This window comes from Anopheles darlingi, chromosome 3 (genome assembly GCF_943734745.1).
Source record: "Anopheles darlingi chromosome 3, idAnoDarlMG_H_01, whole genome shotgun sequence".
Classification (NCBI taxonomy): Eukaryota; Metazoa; Arthropoda; class Insecta; order Diptera; family Culicidae; genus Anopheles; species Anopheles darlingi.
The window spans coordinates 45,692,042-45,712,041 of record NC_064875.1 but is presented as its reverse complement, the minus strand read 5'-3'; the positions used below and the strand labels follow the sequence as shown (position 1 = coordinate 45,712,041).

Sequence of the window (20,000 nt, the reverse complement as noted above, 5' to 3'; positions counted from 1 at the left end):
TACGTTTTTCACCAGAATATACGCTTCTTTCTTCTCAAATCACCAGGAAAATCGCCAAGGAAAACCCAGAAAATCACTCACACGCAGACGCGTTTTTCACAAAAAGTGACAGCCGAGAACGTTGTCAAATCGTGTTTATATCCGCCCGCGAAATCGTAAACAAAGTTCGGTCGATGATTTTTTTTGTGAATTTTCCTCCAAAAACCGTTTTCCAAGATGCCCAAACGCAATGTGGCCTTCATTAAACCGGAGGAACCGAGTTTTCTCAAGAAAATCAAAGAACAAATCGGCTACAGGGAGGGCCCGTCGATAGAGGACAAGGTAGGAAGCGCACGCTCTGGAGAAGAAACGCGGAATCGCAAAATCTAAAACCGAAACCTTTTTTCAGCGCGAAGCAATAGAAAACTATGAAGATTCGGACGAGGAAGAGAATGATGATGAAAAACCGCAAGTGGTGGTCATCAAGGACGGCGATCTGACCGCAGAAGAAGCCGCCAAAGCGTTTCAGGGTACGCTCATGATTGCGCTCGTTTCCGCAGTATCGAGCTAATTAAGATCTGTTCTTTATTTTAGAGGAAAGCGAAAAGCCCGCCGATTTAAACCAAAAGATTGTCTTTAAATCGAAAAAGTCGAAAGAAGATAAAACGGACGAAAAGCCGAGGCCTGAGCATAAGGCGGATAAGAAGACGAAAAAAGCGCGGAGGAAAGAGCAACAGAGCAAACTATCATTTAACGAAGATGACGAAGAAGATAATTAGATTAAAGACGGATAAGTTTTACAAATAAATAAGAAAAGTGCTCCATAAAACCCTGTAACGATTTCCAAGCGCTCAGGTTTTTTTGTGTCGGTCACTGTTCCTGCTGTCAAATTCGGCTTCAAATGAGCTGTCAATCCAATCCTGGTTCAAAATAGGGGATAAAAATCGAAAATATCACGAAATGTTCGTAGTTTCGCGGTTTTATTAAATGAATAATGCACTAAAAATAATAGTTAGCATTAAAAACATTAAATAACACACGGTTAATGGGCATCTATTTGCAATAATACTCGAATTAGTTTGAAGCATGCCTTAAATTGAACCCTACTTCGATGATCCCCATCGTAGACAATCAGCCTGCAAGCATCAAATCCAGCGGCTATTCTCCCTCCCCCTCCCTCATTTCGTTTTCAACTTTCAGGCCGCACGGACGTGTTTTGCGTGCTTCCGTGCGTGTTTTCCCGTGAAAAGAGATTAAAGGTGTGTGATGCTTACCGTTGACCACCGTGCAGAAGCAAAGGCCAACGTTTGCTAACTGAGCACATCGAAAGGTACAAACCTTCCCGGAGTCTTCTAGTGATGTGTGCGCGATGCGGATTGTTCGGCGTCCGGCGAACCGTTGACCGTTTTAGTGGTGGCCCTCGAAAGGACGTGAAAGTAACGCCGCGCTTGAAAGTGAAGGAAAAGGGGGCAAAGAAAGTGAACTTCTTGATGTTGTCCACAGCAGCACGCGACCGATCGTGCAAAGGTTGCATTCTTGCAGAAGTAGATCCTAGCCGAACGCGGTCGTGGGCTCGTGGGTCAAACTTTTGAATAAAATTTCCCAACCCCCGGTGGAAAATTGTGCGAGGGGAGACTTGTGAATGTGACACGTACTTGGGTTTGTGTGTGTGTGAATGTGCGTGTGTCCGCTAGTGCGTGTGTGTGTGTGTGTGTGGCTAGCTCAGAGGCTCAGAAATGGGAACAAGCCCACCGCAGCACCCCCGCTCTCCTGCCTCCTCGTCCCCGACAACATACCCCGTGCTTTCCACATCGCACCGAACGCGGACCCCTCTGCCTACCTTTTTCACACAAGGCATTCCCCCCCCCCCCGCCACCGCCACCAGCACACCGCGTCTGGTGCCAACGTGTATGTATGTTTGTGCGTACGTGCGTGTGTGTGTGTGCGCGTATGTGACGCGCTAATATAACGAGCTCATACAAGCAGTAACACAACGACCGATAGATAGAGGGGAAGGGAGAAGGAAGTGTGTGGAATTAAATTCCCCCCCCCCTCCTCCCCACCAACCCCTGTACACCTCCTCTTCGGCCGATGCTCCACCAAATGGCACGTGAAAAAACGAGAGAGAAAGAGAGAGTGAGCGGGAGAGGAAGAGAGAGAGAGAGAGAGAAAGAGAGCGAAGAGAGCGAAGAGAGGTCTAAGTAAAGCGAATGTTAAAAAAAAACATGTCTATGTGTTTGTGTCCGCCGGTTTGTACGTACCAGCCGAAGTGCACACACACACACGCAAGCGCCCGGTCCTGCCGCCACTTCCAACCACCTCACCCTCCCACCACCGGCCATCCCTAGGGTTGCGCATACGGTGTTGGCGGTAGTAGCGGCAACGGCAAACGGATGACATCCAACAAGGCAGGCAGCGGCAGCGGCAGCCCAGGGAAAAGGCAAAAAAAATGGGAACGGTCGTTGAGGGGTTGCGGGGCGGAAACAGGAGGGCGCGGCGGCAACGATCGATGTGTGCGTGCGCCTAGGTTGTGTGTTTGTGCTCGCGGTGCGTGTGTATGTGTACTCTATTGCTGGGAGGTTTGTGCTGCTGCTGCTGCTGCTGCAGAGGTTGTTGTTTTTGTTGTTGCTGTTTTCCTCTTCCCCAATCGTGCGCAGCATGTTGGGGCAGGAGGGCGGACGGGTTGTCGAGAGGGTCGGGTCGGGCGGTTTGGAGGTGTGGCGCGGGGTAGTGGAGCGAGATGGCGACTTTTGGTCCGTCGCTGCCGTTGCAGAGGAGCACAGCGGAAAGCGGGGGAAGTGTGTGGCAGGTGTTGCGGCGGCGGTGAGGTTGAATCAGCTATTTTCCAACCAACAATTCCAACATGGCGTCGAGCGGTAGCGACGGCGACGGCGGCGGCGGCGGCGCCACCAACAGCGGCAGGATATTGAGTGACAGTGGAGGTGTTGGGTGAGGCGCGCGGCGTTTAAAAGGCTCCCAAGTGACGAACAATAATCCCTGCTCCGGTCTCGGTCGCCCGCGAGCACGCGCGTCGACCGGCGGGATTTCGCGGAACAGCTGGAAGCACGTGAAGGACAAGGCCGCGAAGACCCCGCGCGCCGTCGTCTGCCTCTCTGGGATGGCTGGCGTGTGTTTGGCGGTCAACCGATAATGCTAAGCAGCGCCCGGTTTTTTGTGTGGCACTTCCTTCCACCCTTGGTGTGTTGTTTGTGACGTGTATTGTAAATAAAAGACCATTTTTTATGCTCGCCCGGCACGCGGCTACTTTGGATCGCGAGTTCGATGATCGAAGGTGGCGCTGATGACGCGCGCGCGCGAAAACGGTTTGAAAACAAATGAAAACTGGTGTGCGTATCGCAGCACAGCACAGCACAGCACACGGACCATCAATTTCACTAAAACCCCTTTCGCGTTCGTCGCGATTTGGGTCGTTGCGGGACGAAAGTTGTTGCCCCGCAGCAGCAGCACCCGCCGCAATGACGGCAACGAGCACGCGCACGCACGCACACACCTCCGTTCGCTTGTCATTTCCCACCCGGCGAACTCGTCCGTATAGGTGCATGTGTGTGGTGGTGCGCGGTTGAGATGCGAGCTCTTGCGTTTCCTCTAGCAAAACACTACGCCGACAGCATGGAGAGCATCATCAACATGCGTTTCCACGCGCTGCTGCTGCTGCTGTCGTCGTGCCTGCAATCAATGCAGTATTTTGTTTGTTTTATCCTTTCACGGCACTTGGGAATGGGAATCCCTCTCTCGGGAGCAATCATTATCTGTTTGTCTTTCGTTTTTTTGTCTTAAAACTCTTTCTTTCACTCACGAAACTCCGATTCTCGCTTCAGTAAACAGCTGGTTTGACAGTTCTGCTCGCTTTCTTGAACAATCAACGCACACACTGCTGTGCCCGAACTTAACACTGTGTGTATATCCGTGCGTGCGTGTTTGTGTGTGTGCATGTGTGCAGTGAACAATTCTCGGTCTAGTAGTCATCATCAACCACCACCAACCCGTCGCAAACAATCCAGAAGCCCGGAGCAAGTAAGTAAACTGTTGTTCCCCGAAAAAAGGCACCTTTGTTGCCCCTCCTTTCATTCCAGCCAAATTTGCCGGATGTACGGTTTGCAGTGAAACCAGTGACACACGGATCCGATGGTGATGATCTCTTGCCAAGGAAATCACCGGTAGCCGCATTTACGCGGGCGGGGCAGCAAATGAAGCTGAAGAAGATTTTCCCTAAATCGATTTCCGGCGGTGACCTTTTTGCCGCTGCCGAGCCTCTGGTAGTGGCCACGCTGCAACGCAGCGGGAAGGGGACCCACATCTACCAGGTCTCCTCTCCTCGCGCTCTGTCTCATTCTCGCTTCCTTCCGTTTCAGGCACATCCTCCTCTTCGTGCCTATCTCTTCCTCTGTCACGGACCGTTATGTTCTGCCATTTATCAGCGGCCCGGTGTGTGTTTGTCTCGGAAATCGGAAGCCGCTCTGCTTCTTGGGGTCCCCCGCGGGATCGTAGCGCCTGCCCTTCGTCTCGATGAAGAAGGTCCTGCATGATGATCCTTGCGGAGTGGAGTCGATGTTTCTCGGAATCGACCGCATCCCCGTTGTACCCGACAGGCGCAAAATCGTGGCATCCTCCTCCACTCCTTCCCCGCCATCCGTGCCTACCGGTCAGACGAAGTAGTCGTTCCAAGCTGGCGATGGTGGCGCCCCGTAGTGGCGGACCACCAGAATCAGAGAGACACTGAAAAGAGAGAGAGAGATAGCTAGAGAGAGCAAGAGAGCGATTGAGCGAGACGGAATGGATAAATCGGCGGCGGAATATTCTCCTCCCTACCCGGCCTCCTCCTGAACCGACGACAACGACGACCATCCTTCCTGCTGCCATCCATCCCTGGAACAACGGCAACAGGGGGGGCAACAGGAGACGATGGTGTGTGGTGTAGAGGTCGTGTCCTGGATACACTGCCACATTGGCAACAGGGCCCTAAAGCGCGCAAGAGAGCAAGAGAGCGCAAGAGTGAGAGAGGGAGGTGATCGTGTTGCGGGCAAGCAAGGGGCAACAACGGTGGTGGATGCGCGGTGTGGTGCGCTTCAAGCCCGGGGTCTGCCCCCTTGGTTCCGCGTCGCTATTGCTGCCGTTGCAGGCTCCTTCTTTCTGGCCGCGCGGTGCGTTTGTGTGAGTGAGTCTGTGAGCGGCCGGGAGCTGTCGCGCGCGTGTGTGTGTGTGCCATTGGCTCTACTTTGGGTGAAGATCCGGTCGGTAGAAAGAGGAAGGGAGGGGGGGAGGTGGGAGCGGAGTAAGCGGAGGGAACTGTTCGCGGGGATTGGATGAAATTCAGAAATAAAAGATGTAGAAGAAGGGTAGAGTGTGGTAGGTGGTGGATGAGGGAAGGGGGGGGGGCTTGGCACTGGGATGACGAGACACGAGGCGAGGCGAGGCACGGCCGGAGAGGGTTGCGAGGAGGCAGCATGATTTGGAATCTTTGTTTTCGAAAGGCTAGAGGAGAGGAGGTGGGTTGACATGGTGTGGGGATGGTGGTGATGGTGGTGGCGGTGGGGTATGGAGCGGTTAGAAGGGCACGGGGGGGAGAGCTTGGGGTAGGATCGCCGTGAACACATTTCGATGAGAGGGAGGCAAGGGAAGAAAACTCAAAAAAAAAAACAAGAAACTTTTTTACTCTTCACAAGTTAATATAACATTTACGGAAAGATGGTTTGGCTATTGAGAATTTCAGTGGCTTACAGGAAAATCTTTTTTTTTATCAGCTCAAGCGTTACATAATGTGCCTGACGGTTATATAATGTAAATGTGGCAGCTGTGGTACCCTTGTGCAACGGGTTTTATTACGGTCTATTCGATGCTTTTAGCACTACAGATTTCTTATTGGTATTGGAGTTTGGAGTTTTCTGTTGGGAAATTGCAGTATCGTATCGTTATTTGAAGGAAGATTTCCATTCTCCTGAACGATCAGTTTTCAATCAGTATTACTGGCTGCAATCAAATTCCTTAAAGTACATGTCTTCCTTGAATTTTCTTGTTTCCTCCTGTACACCATTCATCAGTAGATCTCTGGGGCTTAACAAATTTCCCAATGATTCACCGCATCGGTTTGCGTGAAACATCGTGAAGCTCTCGTTTGCATGTCTCGCCGCGTAGCATCACTTCCTTGACGACGAATCTTCAAATTGACTTGACCTCCCCATCATTTTACGATTGCGATCCGCACAGCATGATGTCTACTAGGGAACCTCCTAGACGCCTTGTTGTTGGTTCCCTTAGACAACGGATATTAGCTTCATCCCCATTGTGAGTGGTGAAGGCAGAGAGAGGAACGCACAGCAGCTGTCCAGAGTTCCATTAAACACTCGTCACGCAGGAAGTACCACCAGGACCACGAAGGGCAAATGGAATGGTAGTCGCTTTGCTGCGGCGCCAGAACGCCAAAGTGACGCCACGCGAGTAAAAGTGAGGGAGCAACTGAGCAGCTACTAGGCAACTGTCAAAAGTAGGACAAGCAATTCTAATGGCTAATCGCAGCAACACTAGGCAATTGCAACAGGGAGAAAAGGAAATATCCCTGGACCACGTGGCTTCCCTTAGGTGTAGTTCTTATCTCTAGCAGTAGTAACAAAACTCCCGTTGGTGGTAACAACAAAACAAGGACGTTGGTTGCAAGATCGATGTTCGCAATCGATCTACTTCTTAAGCAGTAGACGCCATCGTGAATCATGTGGAGATATTCGGCTCTCGGTCATAATCAACTGCAGCTAACGGAAGTTATCCAGCGCGCACACACCTGCTGCGGGGAATAGCGTGGAAAACTAGCACGATACCGCGGCCGGGGGGAGGCTTTCACTTGGCTTTTCCGATTGTGCCTCTATACGTCGCGTCTGCTTCTGTATGTGTGCTCGCCCCCCCAGTAATGCAGTCTAGGGGGACATTTTAATGCACTGCGAATGTGTTAGGTATGGTTCTCCTTGTTAAACCATGACCTGCTCGCACTGGCGCATCTACAAATCCAAGACCAAGAACAAGGATAACACAGACCACCGTGGCTAGGGGCTCTAGCACGTTGCATGTTGCTCGACGAGAAGGTGTATTCCCTTCGTGAGGATGCTGACACGAGCAACAGCAACACCAGCAGCAGCAGCAGCCTGCTGACGTATCTGCTCTGTTCTGGCGCTGTGTGCATGCGTGTGTGTGTGTGTGCTGTTGTTTGTCCCCCTTCGGCTGTCAACTGTGGTAATAATCAATGCTTTTGGGGTTGTTGTTTCTTCAGCCGCCTCTGTTTCCGCCATTTTCGGCCAATTCGCGTCTCCTCGCCATCCTTCGCCACGCTTCTCTTCTTCCCTTTCCCAGTGTCCCCTGCCCTCGGCTGCTCCGGCACCCTTTGGCTCCGCGTGACCCTTCACTTATTAATTGACGAACGGCGTCCGCGTGTCTGTCAACGTGGTTGTGTGAGTGCGTGTGCGTGTGCGTGTGCTAGGTGATGTGAGGTTCTTTATCTCGTCCTCCACCGGGGCAAACCATCCTACCATACTACTCCCCTCAGCCCCATCAACAATCGCCAGCAACATTACCACATACTCTGCAGCACCCCCCGTACCCCGTACCTTCCTCAAACCGCGTACCGCTCCTGGTGATCCTCCCCCCCCGGGCCCGCCCTCCACCTGTTCCCTCTCGTTTGACGTTCTTCTCCATCATTATTGTTCGACCCACCACCGAGCGGCGGAGGAGGCCCCATTGTGGAGCGAAAACAGCTTACTAAAAACAAAAAAAGAGCTCCAACTCTCTCTCTTTGTGCGTCTTCTTTCCTTCTCTTCTCTCTTTGTCTCTCTCTTTCTCTTTGGTAGAAACGTACAGACGCTCTCTCGTTCTCTCTCTTTCTGTCTTCCCCGCGCGTTCTATCTGCTCCTTTTGGTAAATTTCTATGACGTTCACCGCTCGGCCAGATATATTCGCACTCGATCACTCTCTCTCTCCCTTGCTCTCTCTTGTTCTCTCTCCCTCTCTCTCTCTCTCTTTCTCTCTCTCTCTCTTCCGTCACTGAGCGGGGCAATGTTGCGTGAACGTCACTTCGTGGTGCACTCTCTTCCCTCGCGCTCTTACTCTCCCGCTCTCTCGCATACCGCGGGCATCGCTTTTCTATCTTATCCTGTAGCACGCCGCCACCGTCGCCGTCGCCGCCGACCATGCCTTCGTCATCATCCTCCCCTCCCTCCACACCCTCTCCGTCTATCAGCGATGGTGGGTTGTTGGGGCAACCGAATAGCTGGGTGGACAGTACGGGTGTGCTGATAGGTTTGGAGCTTGCAAGGGTGTGGGGGGTGGGGGGCGCACGGATCCATCCATTCCGCTTCTATTCATTTCTCCACCCGCTCTCGCTCTCTCTATCGCGCACCATGTCTCTCTTTCTCTCTCTCTCTCTCTCTCTGGTTTCCCTCGACCATCACTCGATCGCCACCCTTCATCCTCCAACCTTTGCGTACTCTTCCCGCTCTTCCTCTTCCTCTTTACGCATCCTCCTCCTCCACCCCCTAACCCCTCTCCGTACAATGGTTTCGGTGGCCCAAAACTTGCTGGCGACTCGTCGCCGGCTGGTGTGTGTGTGTGTGTGAGCAGCACACGTACAGCACTGTGTGCACGGGGCACAAACACACCAATCCGCTGCTGCTGCTGCTGCTGTTGCTGATGATGATCATCATCACCATTGCAACCGGCTCTGTCTGCTGCTGCTGCTGTGGATGTGGATGTGGATTGTGCGCGCTTATTCTTGCTTTGGCTCCCGCGCGCGCTCTCTTCGCTCTACGTACGGCTTGGATGTGGTGGGGCACTTCTTGACAACATAATGCTTCGGAAGTGTCGGCTTGGGGAGGGCCAGGAAGAGGAACAACGGGAGAAGCGGGGTGTGGGGATGTTCGCGGTCGTCGTTAAAAGGAATTTTCCTCTAGTGGTTCTGTTGCTGGTTGGTGGTGTGTTGGGGCGCGCTCTGTCCCTGTGTATGTGGTCGGGTGGCTGTGGGGCCTGCAAATATCAACTTTTTTAAAACGGAACAAAATCGCAATTTCTCTGTAGATGACAGGATCCGTTCTGTTCGATGAAGATCGATACCTCGCGATTCCGGTGAGGATATCACTTTCCCGGGTTGCTGGCGACTTTCTTTGTCGCAGCCTACTACTACCGTCCTTTCCAGTATCCATTTCGAGCGAAGGCAGCACATTCTTCCATGTGATGACAGATCGGTGCGGTGAGGACGCGTTTACACTAGCGTTGTTCACTACTCCAATACCGCATTATCCCTTTCACTTGGAGACCATTTTTGAGAGAGAGAAAAAAGGATTCATCATCAGATCAATAATGGAGGTGCAAGATCAAGCCCCGCCATATGCTGCGTTGTGTCCTCGGTGGCCGGATGGAGAGAAAATCCTTCTGAAGAACGATTATGCTTCCCAGTGGGGTATGGATTGCTCATTAAAAAGTAACCATTTGCGATCATCATTGGTCACAGAAGCGTCACCGATCATCACCACTAACCAAAGCATGTAAAATACATAAGGTGTAGCATGAGAAGGCACGAAAATAATGGAAAAAGTCAACCAACACTGGTTGTTCGGTCTTCTATCGCCTCATGAATTGGTGTGAATGAGCCGAGAGAAGATGCAATTAGGTTGTTACGTCACTCTGCACCAGCGCCACCAAGCTTGGCGGCCTTATTCCTTCTGCAGCTGACTCCCATTTACCCATTTCCCAGCTATCCACATGCTCGGAGAGATGTGTGTGTGTGTGTGCCAGAAGAAGATGGAAATAAAATTGTCTCCAAGACCTGTTATGTATCTTTTCACAGCCCACTTGCCTGCCAGCATTAATTGCTAATCATATCCGCATTTGTGCAAGACCGGCGCCACACACAAGAAGAAAAAGAAGTTCGTGCATTGTGCCAAAAAATTTGGTTCCTGTAGCAATCGGTGCAGTTTGCTGCTAGCGGCGAGTTCAAGTTCATACGCGGGGCCTGGCACTGGCTACTCACTACCATGCGCGCCCGCCTGAGCCCGGTTCGTGTCTCATGCTTATTCGAACATTCCAACGAACAGCTACCATTAATTTGTTTATTGCTCTGCTGCAGCAACAGCTGCAGACTGTCGAAGGCGTCAAGTGGCGGCGTGCCTGTGCTTCTTCACCTCAGCCGCACGCGCACAGGCAGTATAAACAACACCCGGGTCCATAAGAGATCATAAAACGGTCTCCTGTTCCGACATTTAAACGTAATATATCGATGGTCAAGGCCACGAGGCGCCGGTTTTAGTGAGATGATGGTCGAAGAGGCCCGAAAAACAGAAAGTCCCACTAACAACTCGGTGAAGTTTCGTCCGCGAACTTCTCTGTTCGGAACGGACCGTGCGCCCATCATCACCACCGTGTCCGGTGGAACAGCATCACACACCACCAACCAAGAGGCTCCAGCCGCGTGACTTCGACCGCGAGTATATTATGCTATTTAAGCCTTTCCTTTCCCAGTCGACCCAGTGTGTGATGTCTGTTGTGTGGGGTGGGGTGGGCGGCGAAGTGTGCACACTCTCTGCATACGCACAACGACACCAATACTGCCATAGGCGGGGGGCACGCATGGTGCTTTGCTGTGATTAACGGGCTCTGGTCTTTCTCTCTCTCTCTGTTTCACTCTCGAGCAGGGGGGGGCTATTGGTGCTGGCGACCCTGGGCTGCCGTGAAAAATCGAATTAATTAAATGGGAAAGTGGGACATAATAAGGCTAACGAGCCACCGCCGCGTCATACGGCATAGTGGTCGTGTGTGGTGTCGATGATATGATGGTGCTGATTGGCGACAGTCCGCAGAGTGTCGCTACGTCGGCGCTGTGTGAATGCAGCCATTTTCCTGTGCATCCTGCTGCAGTACTTATCCTTTTAGATACAGGTATTTCCATTAATCTCGGGGTCCAGTGCGAATCTCCTGTGCCTGTCTGACTGGCAAGAATTGTTGGCATGCTTAGCTCAGTTTCGGTTGTCATGGGAACACTAATGTTTTGAAAGCTTTTCTTTCTGTGAAAAGTCTGTTGGATTGCTTAGGAAAAAGCGTATCAATGAATTTCCGACATGAATGTGAGATCTCAGCATGCCGAGTAGATGTGATCCAGAGATCCAGGGATCGCGGAATTCTAACTATTCTAGAGCAAGCCACAAGTGTATTATCAAAAGCTTAGTTTGAACAATATTCGATACATTGATGCATCGATGAAAACGGCAGGCCACTTGTTGAGTAATCAGTCAAAATTAAAGCCTCAAACAGTGTTTCTTGGCGATGTCAAGATTGCTAGAATATTCTGCTATGAATATTTTCAATTGGAGGAACTGTTCTGAGGCTTCGTGTGTGATTTGATCGATCGTGGAACGTGTCTGCAAATCTATCTATTGACAGCAAGAACTAATTTCCCACGATACACTTGTATTTCAAATGCAGAGGGTCTGTTCAACGCTTTCGAATGGTGTACCCCGAATGTCCTAAGAAAGTATGTTATTGTCGGCACAGTAAAATTTAGAAAATTGGTTAATTTTGGCTTCTGATATTCTGAGCTGAGTATCCCGGGGAATTTGTAGCTGCAGCTGATGTAGTTTACGTAATTCTGTTCCGCCAGCCGATGGAGATCTATTTACTTCTAGTTCTTGTCCCAGGGGTTCGTAGAAGATTCTGGAATCGTATGTTGTTTTATAAATTCTAAGCAAACTCCTCAACGTACAGACTCTGTCTCTCTTTCTCTCTCACACACACACACACACACACACACAAACGGGCATTCGATGCTGGAGATTACAACCTCTCATAGCGCGTACACACACGCACACACTCAAACCTTAAAATAATAATATTATCTGCGTTGATGGTCGAAAATTGACTATCGATGGTCGATTCCCCTCCCTCCTCCTCCACCGGGGGGCTCCAGAGTCCAGGTCCATGTCCTATCTCTCCGGTGTTGCAGGAGTGTGGCCCCTGGGAACCGTTTCCTCCTTTCGTTCTGTTCGGTTGCAGCCCTTTTGGTCGCTAACGGATAGTTTTTCTTCCTATTGGACTTCCTCGGTAACCACATTCCCCTCCCCCCCTCCCTTTTCCGATCGTACGACTTCATCCATCCAGCGATATGGATGGTAACAGTGCACAGGGGGTGTGGGGATGTGGAACACAACAACCAACGGTAGGAAGGAAGGGAGGCAACGAAGCAGAGACGCAGAGTGCGCACAGCGAGCAGAGAAACCAACCAACACCAGCACGGAAACATGCGCCGAACGCGCACGTTTCCCTTGCCTCCCACGCACTGCAAACCCCCCCCCCACCCACCCCTTTGCCCCTTCCATTCGCATTCCCCGCATCGGCCTTCCTCTCGTGCCTCTCTAAATCAATTCATCCAAGTTCCTCGACCTCCCCCCCCCCCCTGGGCTCCCACCTGCGACTACTACTCCCATTACTACCCAGCCTCTCCCCCGACGGACCATTCCTCTAAATCGAAGAGAGGGACCCCTGACCCAGGGGGTGTCAGAAGGAAGTGTGGTAGTAGTGGACTCTCCTCCCATCCATTGGCTTTTGCTGTACAGCAGCATGTCCACGCCGGACCCTTACCCCAAGGCCCGCTACTTGTCGGAACACCCACCAAGTTGTCGACCACCATGTTCCGTGATCCGGCTCTCTCTCTCTCTCTCTCTCTCTCTCTCTCTCTCTCTCTCTCCCTTTGTCGATCAGCAGCGCACGCAATTCTCTCCGCAGTCTTTCGCTAGTCCGCGCGCTCTCTCTCTCTGTTACCGAGTAAGTTCTCTCATTCTTATGCTTTTTGTCTCTCTTCGTCGCTTTTCAACCTTCTATTCGAGGCTACCATTTTACCATCCTCTACCCTACTTCCCTTTCCCTTTATCTTTTCCCCCTTTCCGTTACCATTTTGTCACCTCATCATGTCCTCTGCTCTGAGGCCCACAAAAAGCAACCAGGATACGGACCTAATGGATCTCTTCAAAATCCTGCAACACTCCAGCCGGCATTGCATGTACTCTCTGGTGGATTTGTTGTCGAGGTGTAGTATTTGGCCGGGAAATACTGGATGTTTTGTGAGTGGATTCCCTTTCCACCACCAACCAGTCGATACTCCGATAACAGCAGAAGATGGATCGCACATTTTGTTGCGAGAAAGATCGTGAGGAAATGTACGCGGTGGGTAATGCGTTGATTTGATTTGTCAATCGAGTCCAAGGATCGATGTCTGTCTTGCGCGGGGGTATATAGCGTCGTGGTGCCACTCGAAGGCGCATTTTGTAGCACACCGTAGCGTAGAATAGATAGGCTTGGACTTGCTATAGTGCATCATAGTAGCCTGGTATTATGTGCCACTTCAGTCCGGGCCAGTATTTTTGTCCTGAAGATCACATGCTAAAAGGTTCTAGTTCACATCATAGTAGACAGGAGGTTGTGAGATCGAAATGGATATCCTGGATATCTGATCGTGCAATATTCTAGTCTTCGGATCTACTAGATCTAGATCACACCTGACAGGTGACTGGTGAAAGCTATGCTATGTTCTTGCTATGCTATGCGATTTCCTGGAGAGACCTTAAACCTGGCCGACCGATTATAACAAGACCAAGAGCCTGAAAACCATGAACAATGGCAAAGGGCCACAACATTGGCATACCGTTACCACCACTGGTGCAAGATGTCCTTTTTCGTTTTGTATCATTTGCAGAAATCCCGCCCTGTCTCCTGTCCCCCGGACCTTCAAGCTCTTTTTTGTAGACGACAAGGGAGGCGACGTGGTATTGGCGAGGATTTGCTAGAACTTCGGAACACCGACACACACACACACATGTTCGGGCACACGAACACGAACATAGCAGCAAAAGCATATTTGGCACTTTCAAAATGGCGGCGATTCATGTTTGCAGCATGAGGATGATGATGATGGGGTGCGGTGTGGTCCCCGGTGCTGGTGGTGGTGGCACGGTGGGAAGCAAGAAGAAGAAGTAGAAGGTATACGATGTTGGTGGGTTGTGGATGGTTGGAAAATGCTGCTTTATCTCTTTCCTTCTCTGTCTCGCACCCGTCATCGCTGCCGGGTACCGCTGCTGCTGCTGTCCGTTGCTTCTCCTTCTTCTCTGGTCTTTGGCTATTCCTCCTCCATGCCTCCTCCACTCCATTGCGCGGCGACTGTGCGTGTGTGGAGCCGAGATACCCTCGTTTTGACAGTTTTCGTCAGCCAGCAGCAAGTCCGGGAGACGGGAGAAGAGGGACCATGAACCCCGCCAGAAACCAACCTCCAACTCCGGATTGTGCCTGCTGCTCCTCCTGACGTCTGAGCCTGAGTCCATGAGGAGGCTGTCTCGAGGATTGTACTTGGCGCCGACAGACCGCCGGTGTGGTACCTGGTGCTGCACCGAATTTTCATGCAACCACCGGATTGGCATCGGATGACGGATCGCTGGAAATAATTTTCCATATTATTTTTCTCTTCATTGTTTTCCCTTTTTTCTCTTTCTCTGTTTGCGTGGCCATTACCCACGTTCCTTACCTTTCCGCTCTCTCTCTCTCTCTCTGCTATTTTAGTTTTGTCCGCAGCGAGAGAGAGAGAGAGAGAGAGAGAGAGAGAGAGAGAAAGAGCGAATGATTGGGCAAGAGGACACACACGTGTTCCCCAACCGACCCTCGATCATCTTGCTCTTTATCATCATCGTCATCATCGTCATCATCAGCATCTCTTTTTGCTCTTTACTCTTAGTAGCCAGAAGCTCCTTCCCTTCCCCCCGCTTGCTGTTGCTAGGCGATATCATCATCCCTTGCACGAAAGAGGGGAAGCAGGAGCGGAGTGGTTGAAGCAGGGGATCGGCACGGAAGGCAGGCAACGGCGGCGGAGGGAGGGTGCTGTGACGAAGCGCGGCAGTTGCAAGATTTGATACCGGTGCTGCCATCTAGTGGGCACCATCGTCGGTGACACAGAACAACAACAACGACGATGACGACGACGACGCCGACGACGACGAGGACGGCGGGGCAAACACGCCAGCTCAGCGCCGCCACCGCCACTGCCGCGCACATCGTCATGCCGTTAGATCGCGCACCCTTCTCCACTCCCTCTCTTCCTCTCCTCTTTCCTTGCTCTTTCCCACCTTTCCCTAGTGCGCGCCGTTGCGTTTTGCTGCTTGATGGTGTGCGCGCGGCGTCCGTGTACCTGGTGGTGTGTCTGACGCATTTGCTTTTCGCAGCCTGCCTTGTTGTTGTTGCTGTTGTTGCTGGCGACGATTATGGGTTTCGATGGATTTGGCAAGCGATGGATGGATGGTGTGTTGCTGCTTGGAAGGGCTTTTGGGCGGGGTGAAAGAGTTGAAAAGAAGGTGCGCACCGAAATGTGCAGATTTTAAACTTTCAGGATCGATCTCCAACGGAGCTGTTATTGTTGTTCTGGTGGCTGTAGTGGTCCCAAAAAATTCGTCAAAGGAGGCCGAGATCAAGCCAAAGCTACAACGCCTTCCTCCCGCTTCACAGCTTGCATCGGATAATTTGTAATCAAGCATGAAAAACAATGGGTATGAAAACCCTTCCACTCCTCCAACTCTTCTTCCCCTCTCCTACCCTCTTCATCGGCTCATGTAACAAGCGGCGGGCGGGCATACACGCACGCATTGTATACCGCGTGCACCACGCGGTGTGTTGGCCACCATTTTGTTATAGCACAGCAGAGGGCACACACCGCCTCTGTGTTTGTGTGTGTGTGTGTGTGTGTTTGTGCCCGTGCTTGCGTGCGTGTGTGCCTTGGCTTGGGGTTCTTCTCTGGTTAGCCGAAAGGCAGCGCGCAGATAGACGGGACGAAAGGAGCTGTTAGTCGTAAGCTCCTCTGGGCCCGCACACACACACACACGCACACGCGCGCGCACACACAGAAATGCCAGCCCACATACAAATATCATTTGGCTGCCGTTTTATAGGGACCCGGTTGGCGCGCGCGCATGTGTATGTGTGCGTGTGCTGTGAGTAATCGCGCACAGCACAAGGCAACAGCAGCAGGCACAGGGGGCAGGGTAGGGTAGGGTAGGACGGTGAGGAGTGGCGGGGAACCGTTTTCGAGAGAAAAAGAAAGAGAGCAGCTGAGAGAGAGAGAGAGAGAGAGGGAGAGAGCGAGATACAGCAACAACCTCTAGTGCACAACGACCGTTGTGAGGGGTATGTGGCGGCTGGCGGCTGGTAGCTGGCGGTAGCAGCGGGAAGACAGAGAGAGAGAGAGAGAATTAGAGGAAGAGAGAGACAGAGAAAGAGCGAAAATGATAGAAGATCGTGGTATGGCCAGGGGGAGATGAAGTTTTGGAAGGGTGGGAGGTGGAGAGGGGGAGGGGAAGGGGTATTGCTCCACCGGCGTGTGGCTCCCTGTCCCGGGAAGAAGCTAGAAGGCCGGATGTTCGGATTTGACGCGTCGTGGCCATTGCCGGGGTCCAGGCCAGGTGACCTGAGTGACACGTACCTGGCCAGAGCACGAACCAGGTGCCAGTTAACGATGTTGCCAAGTGGAAGCAGAGGCTCCTGGGTCCATCATCCGCGCGCACCACGAGAGGCCAGAAGGTGGCAAGGATTTACTATCATCTGCTTCTTTCGCTCTCATTCTCTCACACCCTCTGTCTCTCTCTCGCTCTCTCTCTCTCTCTCTATCTTTCCCTGTTTTGGCTAGCTTGGTGTCCTTCGTGCTGGTGTGTATGTGTCCTGTTGAGGCTTGTATGTGTCCCGGGGCACAACTCAACCTCCGGGGGGCACACATACCAACGGCGACGACCAGGAGCAGTGCGCACGAGAGGACGATTTTATCGATTAGTTCTCGTCGAATCGCTCAAAGAGTGGGGAAGGAAAACGGTTGGAAGGGGACTCCCGCCCATCCGCCAGGCTGCCTGTTTCCCTGACCTTTCCTTTTCCGATTTTCCATTCCCACCCGAACACACGAGCAGGGTTCGTCCGCTTCACTTCAGTTGTGTTGTATGTGTGCACGGTCTCCACCCTCCACCCACCCAATTCTTCTCCACCTCCCTACCTCCTGTTCCTGCCAGACTTTTGGTGTGCTACTGCCAGCGCCATCGTGGGTGTGAGGACCAACAATTTCACTATTTTTCTCGGCACACGTACACCAATCCATGCGATGTATATCATCACTATCATCGTCATCGTCATCATCGCCGTCATTGTCGTCATCAGTGCCAGCAGCAACATGATGACGATGATGGTGACGTGTAGCCACTTGCACGCATTTGGTGTGCTGCACACACACACACAATGCATCCAACCATTCCTTCCACCTCCTCGGTAGTAGTGGAAGCATTGATCAGCTTCAGGGACCACCAGTATTTGGGAGGGGGTCTGAAGGGCGATCGATGGTTAAAAGGATTAGGCAACTGTTTTATGCGAATAGTTTCATTGATAAAGGGAGAGACAGAGAGAGAAACAGTGGGCTAAAGTGAGAGAGAGAGTCATTAGTGATGCTTTCCCAAAGATCTATCCACCATTCACTACCTTGAAGCGTGCCTCGGTGCACTGACTGCTGCAGGCCCTAAGTTAACTAGTAGACCAACGTTGAGTGGATTTTGTAGTCCTGCGTGTTGTCTAATCTAGTTTTTGTTTTCTGGTTTTATCGTTTTAGGTCCTTTCGTTGAATCGAGCAGCCTGAGCGTACCCGGCACGACCCCGCGAACGAGGGGACGGAGGTAGGCGAGGACGAGGGCGCCTACAGACTGGCACGCGGTTGACGCGGTGTGAGGTGGTCCGGCCGGTGTTGGCCATCCGACGTCCTCCAGCAAACAAGCGATGGGTGAGGTCGGTGCCAACGCCACGGAAACGACGGCCAGCGAGCTGAAGGAAAATGGAGAGTTGAACGGTGGTACCACATTAGCTGCAGAAGCAGTAGCAGCAGCAGCAGCAGCAGCAACAGGGACGACAGGGACAGATGCTGCAGCGATAGTGCTGCAGAAGACAAAGAAGGTTGTCGATAGCAAGGGGATTGAAAATGCTAGTATCGAGAAAGATGCTGGGGCAGGCGAGGGGAAAGAAAAGCTGGATGATCGACAGCCAAAGGACAGTGCAGTGGAGCAAACGGAGAAGGCGAATGCTGAGGATCAGGCCAGTAATGCTGGCGAGATGCTAGAGAAAAAAGGACGTCGCCAGGCCAAGCCAGCAGCTGAGGAATCCTCGGCGGTCCCGCTTGCGACGCTATCTAGTGAGAAGAAGGCGAATGCAGACGACGACTGCGACGAAAATGAGGACGGTTCGGATGCCCAGCAGGCGGGGACTGCGTTGCAAAAGGAAACGTCAAAGCAGACGACCAGCAAACGTCAGCGTAGTAACAGTAGCAGCAGCGGCAGCATAGAGAAGGACGATACGAGCAAGATCCAGAAGAAACAGCAGGCTGGTGGTGCTGAAAGCAGCAACGGTTCTGTGAATGGTGACGGTGTTTCTGGTTCCTCGCAGGCGGACGACCGGCGGAGAACGGAGGCCGAAGCTACTGGCGGTGTGATAGAGCTCGATCTGGACGATACCATACCCGAGGAGGAAGAACCGATGGAGGTGGACGAAACGACGGAAAAGGAGAAGAAAACGGGCGGGGGTGGTACGGAGGGGCAGCCGAATGGCAAGAGCGCGGAAGTGGACCGGAACCAATCCAAAGCGGTGGTAGCGGTGGAAAGAACCAAAGAAGGCGAGAAGGAAGCGGAAACGACAACGGTTTCCAGTACCGTCACCAATGGACACCAGAAGGCCAACGAACCTAGCACCGTCGCCGTCGCTAAGTCCGCTGTCGATGGTGCAAGAGCAACGGAGGAGCCTATGGAGCAGGACGAAGAGGAAGACGAGGATGATGAAGACGACGACAAGCCTGTGAGCATTAACTCAGATTCCGATGGTGAGGAGCAACAGCAGCCGAAACCAAAAGTGAACGAGCCTGTGAAGAAGGATGAAGGGGCCAAGCCATCGGCGGGATTGATTGCCGGTGGAGTAGGTGTCCTCAATCCCGCCGCCGCCGCCGCAGCCGCCAACGGTGTCGTTCCTAACGCAGACAACCGGCAGCAACAGAACGGTGACTGTGATGGAGATGTTACGATATTGAGTGACAAGGAGGAGGACTGTGTCGTCATAGAGGATGACGATATGGACGGAGAGGAGGTTGCTGGTGGTGCATCAGCACCACAACTACCGCCTACTGCAACGACGCCACTTTCGCTCATCTCGTCGCGGCGAAGCAAAGCGAGACGATCGGCGATAGCACCTTCGTCGCCCATGGTCGCCATCACACCAGTCGGTATCGCAGCGGCCCAACATCAACAGCACAGCTCTGGCCACCATGAATCGTCGGATGATGAGGATGATGATATACAAGAGATCATAGAGGATCCCCTTTCGACGCCGTCCATCCCAATGGCTCACTCGCGTAGCTCCGGCTCGTTATCCATGGGTAGTCCTATTGGTTCGGCCGGTGGTTTTACAGCAGCCGGTGCGTACAAACCCCAAAAGTCTCTGCTCATGAACAGCACGGCGGCCGCAGGTAAAGATCAGGCCCCCAAGCTGCTGCTCATTGACACGAACACTATCGATGGTGGTGCCGGCGCTGGTCGGTCAACGATCGGTGCTGCTGGTGGGCTAACCGGAGCAGGCAACAGTGTATCGTTGCTAGCTAACTCGAAAACGCACAACAGCACAATTAGTGGCGGTTCCATGGCAACGGTCGGTATGTCGGCAGTGGGCCAAAATGTTCCCTTCAACGCCACAACCTTGGGTAATTCACGCAGCTTGCTGAACAGCGCTACCGGCGGTGGTACGGCCGGTGCATTCCAGAAAAATGCAGCACTTGCCCCGGTCACTCCCCTGTTACCGGCACTGACGGACGATATGTTCGTGCTGGAAGCACCCTCGTTCATCGTGCCGTACATCTACGAGAAACCACCGGTCGACAATCTGCGCGATATCGTGGACGATCTTGAGGCAAAGATTAAGGAAATGCGTAAAAAGCTGGA

At 52.4% G+C, this 20,000-nt stretch overlaps 3 protein-coding genes across 7 annotated transcripts in view; 2 read left to right on the top strand and 1 right to left on the bottom strand.

The window, feature by feature from the left end:
* Positions 1-92, bottom strand: part of LOC125954578 (dosage compensation regulator) — a 5,462-nt gene extending 5,370 nt beyond the window's left edge. The window contains exon 1 of the mRNA XM_049685004.1: positions 1-92. This exon is cut by the window's left edge and continues 621 nt beyond it. The gene's annotated coding sequence lies outside the window, so the exon portion shown is untranslated.
* Positions 93-144: 52 nt separating this feature from the next.
* On the top strand, positions 145-810 carry LOC125954669 (uncharacterized protein KIAA1143 homolog). The gene is made up of 3 exons (XM_049685150.1): positions 145-321; positions 389-509; positions 574-810. Exons 1-3 carry the CDS (start codon positions 217-219, stop codon positions 756-758), a joined length of 411 nt encoding a protein of 136 aa, XP_049541107.1. The 5' UTR covers positions 145-216; the 3' UTR covers positions 759-810.
* Positions 811-1,172: 362 nt separating this feature from the next.
* The window catches only part of LOC125954573 (uncharacterized), a 24,001-nt gene continuing 5,173 nt past the window's right edge, over positions 1,173-20,000 (top strand). For 4 of the 5 annotated variants that reach the window (XM_049684987.1, XM_049684986.1, XM_049684984.1 and 1 more), the window contains exons 1-3: positions 1,173-1,309; positions 3,819-4,014; positions 17,639-20,000. The exon at positions 17,639-20,000 is cut by the window's right edge and continues 994 nt beyond it. In XM_049684987.1, coding sequence (XP_049540944.1) covers positions 17,803-20,000 — 2,198 coding nt within the window. In that variant the 5' untranslated portion in view covers positions 1,173-1,309; positions 3,819-4,014; positions 17,639-17,802. The remainder of the gene's footprint in view (positions 1,310-3,818; positions 4,015-17,638) is intronic. The other variant, XM_049684983.1, reaches the window with a different exon arrangement.